Source organism: Monopterus albus, unplaced genomic scaffold (assembly GCF_001952655.1).
Source record: "Monopterus albus unplaced genomic scaffold, M_albus_1.0 scaffold122.1, whole genome shotgun sequence".
Classification (NCBI taxonomy): domain Eukaryota; kingdom Metazoa; phylum Chordata; class Actinopteri; order Synbranchiformes; family Synbranchidae; genus Monopterus; species Monopterus albus.
Window position 1 is genome coordinate 708548 of NW_018128002.1, and position 5410 is coordinate 713957.

General features: G+C 37.8%; 1 protein-coding gene across 1 annotated transcript in view; it reads left to right on the forward strand.

The window, feature by feature from the left end:
- Positions 1 to 3070: 3070 nt before the first annotated feature.
- tmem221 (transmembrane protein 221) overlaps positions 3071 to 5410 on the forward strand; it is a 4950-nt gene continuing 2610 nt past the window's right edge. The window contains exons 1-2 of the mRNA XM_020612274.1: positions 3071 to 3740; positions 4923 to 5008. Of these exons, the coding sequence (XP_020467930.1) occupies positions 3439 to 3740; positions 4923 to 5008 (388 nt within the window). The 5' untranslated portion in view covers positions 3071 to 3438. The remainder of the gene's footprint in view (positions 3741 to 4922; positions 5009 to 5410) is intronic.

A 5410-nucleotide genomic window follows, 5' to 3' on the forward strand; every position in this document is an offset into this window, starting at 1 on the left:
ATATATATAATCTTAATATTCCTTATAAAGTCAAGGTTCAATCAAGCTCTACTTGCTGATCTTTCTATGTGTGAATACAGAGGAATTCCACTTTACTTTACATTAATGTAGTTAATTCCAGCATAATTTAAAAAAAAACTATTAAATTGTCTTCATCTCTCAAAACAATAATTCAGTTTCTTTAATTTTTATGCACAACTTGAATTTTTAAATAAAAGGCCAGTGAATCAAAACTTTCATACTATACTATCATTTAGCCTAGCTTTGTGCAAAATACAAAAAAGCTGTGTTGCTGCACATCTCACGTATCTGCTGGCTAAAGAGATCTTCCTTCATTACTGGCAGGAATTCACTCTGCTGAAGTGGCAGTTCACTGAATCACTGAATGTTCTGTGTCTCATCAGTGTCTCACTGGGTCACATTTGCCTTTACAGATAATTGCACTGGTTGCCAGTCGCTTTTAGGTTAAAGTGTAAGCTTCTTCTTTTAACCTTTAAAGTGATACATGGACTAGCAGCCACATATTTGACCAGTTCAGTCTCTTATTATACTGCACTTTGAAGCTTGTGCTCTACATCCGCTGATCTTTTTGTGGTGTCAGATGCTAGATTACTGACTGTGGGTGATAGAGCATTTACCAGTGGGCTTTGGAGCAAGCTCCTAAACAATCTAAGGACAATGAGCTCAACTGAATCTTTTGCTTTTTATTTTATTAATTAATATTTTATTTTTACTGTCATTTTGATATTTCATTGAAAATTATATTATTATGTATCATTTAATATAATTTTGAAGATATGTCATTGTTGTTATTAACTTATACTGATGATATTTTATTTTTGTTTTTATTTTATACTTTTTCTATTATTATTTGGTTCTATATTACTGTAAAGCAACCTTGGTTGTTTTGAAAGGTGCTCTGAAATAAAATGTATTATTATTATTATTATACATCATGGCTAAAAGTGTGAATGGAAAATATAATTGCAATTTTGTTCATGGCCGTACATACAGACCTATATAGCAAAACTCAACAAAAATTTCCGTAATCTTCATAAAGGAAATATCTGTGACAACAGAGCACTGGACTGCACTACACTGTACATTTATTTTTGTTACTGTGTTCACCCTGTGCACTTATCAGATAAAACACAAATTAACCATGAAGACGGATCCTATATGCAATATTGTGTTTGAGTGCAGTATGTCCTATAGTTCACTGCAGACTTGCGGTTATGCATGTTTATTAGCTGTCCCTGGGTTTTAGCCATGTGCTAGACAAGGTGAGTCAGGAAGAAAAAAAGAAGAAATAAAACAACCAAACATATATGGACTAATGGAAAGCAGACTTGCTGTCAGCCTAATAGATATATTTAGAGGTAATAAGTGAATCACTGTATGAGCTGTATTACTGACTATTCTTGGGATGTGACACAATGTACTCCTAAAAATAATATAGTGGCAATTTATTAGCCCAGATCATCTGTTGAAGTGTGGACAGCAAATCTATTTCTCTCTCCCACAAACACTGACAAACATATCAACACACAGCCATAGACACTTAGCCTAGACCTAGGCACACAAACACACAGTTTGGAATCCCAAGAGATGTCTCAAACTGTGCATCTGATGCAATAGTTAGCAACATCCCTGCAGGCTGCCACAGCCTTTACCTCTAGGATTCATCTGCATGGGCCCTATCAAACCAAGAGAGAATAGTGCAAAACCTCATCTGTGAATACAGCCAGCTAATTACCTGTAGCTAATAAGAAATTACAGTATATATTTCCTCAGTATAGTGTTCATACAAGTGTATTCTTCATTAATTCACTCTAAACAATGAAACAGCTCTGTAAATTCCGACTGAAGGCTGAACTGTTATTAAATATATTATTAAGGCAAGAGCCATGAAGTAGAAACTTTAGAAAGATAAAGGCGCCTTTGAGAACTTTCCGTATCAAGTCCATTTTTTTCATTTTCCTGAAACTTCTCACTTCTGCTTTCGACAACATCAGCCACGACTCTTTTAGAGCAATGTGGTGAGGCTGTCGAATTCAGAAATAACCTCCATGGTCAGTGTACATGTGTGAGAGCAATTGTTCACGTAGCCCTTCTTTATAGCTACAGTCTTATCTACATCTCAACAGAACACAGGTTACACCTTTACCCCTCACCAACCCCCGTCCTCTTATAGAACAATAAGGCCTCTGTCACACAAGTCACATACTGTAAGTATGACAAGGTGCTTGCAGTCCAGCAGTTGAAGACATGAAGTGCAGCCTACATATGGTGAATATTAAAGGTTAATTCTATTAAATAGGACAGATACTGGACAAGTAACTTTATTACATGGATGCAATATGCACATAACAGTAAAAGTACATGTTGTGAGTTAAAGTGGTTGCAAAAAAAAAAAAAAAAAAAAAAAAAAAAAAAAAAAAAAAAAAAAAAAAAAAAAAAAAGAAACAACATGGACAGCTGCCCATGTTCCCATGGCAAATAATGAAAGGTTAATTAAAATCAGAGTCTGGGGATTTGGAGCAAGAATAAAAAAAGAGAGGTCTATTGTGATGACCAGGGGTTAGTAGGTAAAGCAGTCACTGCTGCTGCAAATTCCTCAAATGTTTGCTGTAATGTAGACTACACTTTTAGTGGTCTCATTTTGAACAAGGACATTTTTGTCTTTTAGGACAAATGGTCACATTTAATTACATTTTTTTTCTTTCCATTCTTTCTTTAAATATTACTGTTATATTATTAGGCTATATTATGTACTACATCATCTCAGTTGATCTGTTTCTCTCAGTGTTCCATAGTAGACAACCACGTGGTGTAACCTTTTGAAAGGAGCTATTAATCCTTTAATCTTTTTAAGATTATACCATTCTACATCAGAGCATAAGAAGTAGGCCTAGGATAGTCTAAATGAGGACTGGCCGACTGTCATCGTTGCCAACTAAATAAGATCCAAAAAAGTCGAAGGATAAATTTAGCATATTTCAAGTTTGATTTCTCTGGGATATGCCTTAAGTGCTGTTAATAAACACTTGCGGAACTCTCACATTCCAAATGTTCTCACGTCCTGAGCTCTGCCTCTCCCAGGAACACGTCAGCACATTGTTTCCGAGGATCCCAGGGAAAAGGTGCATTGTTGTTGCGAACTTTTTAATCTGGGGATTTAAAGCACATCGCATGCTCAGACGAGGCAGCGGGGAGCTCCACCACCACAGCCAAACCACCGCTAAATCCATGTCGGGGAAGAAACCACTCAGCCTGAAAGGACAGACGACCTCTTATAGGCAGTGCAATGCCAGTGCACTTTGGGGGAATTTAGGCTCGTTGGGGAACTGTGTTTAAAAAGTCCGAGCGGGAGAGGGAGAGGGAAAGTTGTTTTTGTTTGCTCTGGGGAAACCGGACCGACCGAGATTTGGGATAAAGATGTCGCTTAAGTACAGCCAGCGTTCTCTAATTGTTCTGTGTTTACTGGGGATTCTGTCGGCCATCATGTCCGTTTTATCGGTCATTTTGATTTTCCAGCTGCAGTCTTACCGGAGGGCGGTGGAGGGAAAGCCTCCTTCCACCTCCTCGATCATACCCGCTCATGTCTGGGCCGTCCTGATGCCAGTCTCCGCCGTGTTCTCTGCGCTGGCCCTCACTCTCAATCTAAGCTCTGTGGTCGTGTGTCTCCTCCACAGTTATACTTCAACAGAGGTCTGCAGAGGGGAGCAGGATACGGAAAGGTAGGCTATTTAACCTGCCCTTCCACCTTCTGTTAGGAAACACCTGTAACTCCTGCAACAAGCAGTTACGGCGGCCACCGAAGATGCTGTTGATACTAACTGTAGTCCCGGTGACTTCTGGCAGGGTTTGAAGGACACATCCGTGACCGCACTGCAGTTAATTAAAATGTTAATGTGCACTATAATATATCATTAGGATAGGCGACCTTCAAAGCAAGATTATCCCGATTATCAGCAATAAAAGCCACCTGAAGAGTTTTGTCATTACAGCCTTATGTGGTCTTAATGTGACCTGTAGTCTACTTATGGTGGCTGATGTCAAACTTTAAATAGATGTTATATAACAGACATAACGTTGTCAGTTTGCTCCTGTGCTATATTTGCTCTATATTTTAACATTTACTACTACTCTGTAGGCCAAGTGTTACTTGTGCTCACAGTCGCTACTCTTTAGCCAAAGTTAGCTATATAATTGTATTCAAACTACTAATTAAATTCGATGGATAGAACCTCATACAATTCAACACAACAGCTCAGTAATAGATAATACCACTGCTGTGTAACTGTTTTAAATTCTTGTTAAAACAATGTCAAAGAGATAAGGCAACTCCATACATACTGATACTGGGGCAGAGCAAAACAACACATAGGATCCTGTTTTGTTTTTGTTTTTTTTGGTCAGTGACTTTAAGTGCAAAATAACATTTTAATCTGTTCATGGTGCACTTCTGATCATGCCCACATAATATTCTTTAATTGTTCGAAGTTTAATTCTTTTAAGTTTCATTAAAAGTAAACCTCGTTTCAAAAGTATAAAAGCCCTTGTGTGACAGAGTACAATGTTGGTTGGCACCCACTTCTCGACCCCTATGAATCCCATCTAAACAATGGACTTCCTCTCATTATGCACCCTGCACTTGGCCTCTGGCTGGCTCTTTCCCACATCAGTTTACAAATGCAACAGCACACACTAAGACCTCCCTACCAAGATGACATTCCAAGAAAACGTGAATAACAATGGGCGGCACTCAATATCTAGCATTTAAACATATACAAATAATAACTACTCAGCTGCTTTAGAAATTGTTTTTTTTTCTTTCCCAAAATAAAGTAACAATGTTAAAGTGCAAGCATTGCAATATGTGAGCCATGACACTGAACATATGACATCTGATTCAACAGAGCAGACTGGTTCCTTTTGGACAGCAGAGGTGTGCGACATGTGGCTATTGGACTGTTCTGTCTGGGGGTTTCAGTTTACTTAGCAGGTAAGAACAACAGGGAAAGAATGTGGTTTTTCTTTGTTCTGTTTTTTTTTTTTGTTTTGTTTTGTTTTTTTAATAGTCGGAATTCTCTTTAAGAACATTTTGTCCAACCTCACATGAAGGTATAGTTTAATTAAATCCTGAAATACAGGTTAGAACTGAACACCTGTTATTGCACACTAACATGCTTTTGTACGTTTCCCATGTGTTATACTTTGCATGCAGGGTGTGTTTTAGTCTTTAAACACAAACTTAAAAAGCCTGAAAACTAGTGTCCAAATTAATGGCATTGCAGTAGATTTTAAGCAGCACAGGCAACAGCACTGCTGCTTTCTTTCTTTCTCTGTTCAGCAAGTACAAGAGAATTTTCGATTTCGATTTGATTTATTCATTCAAGCATGTAAA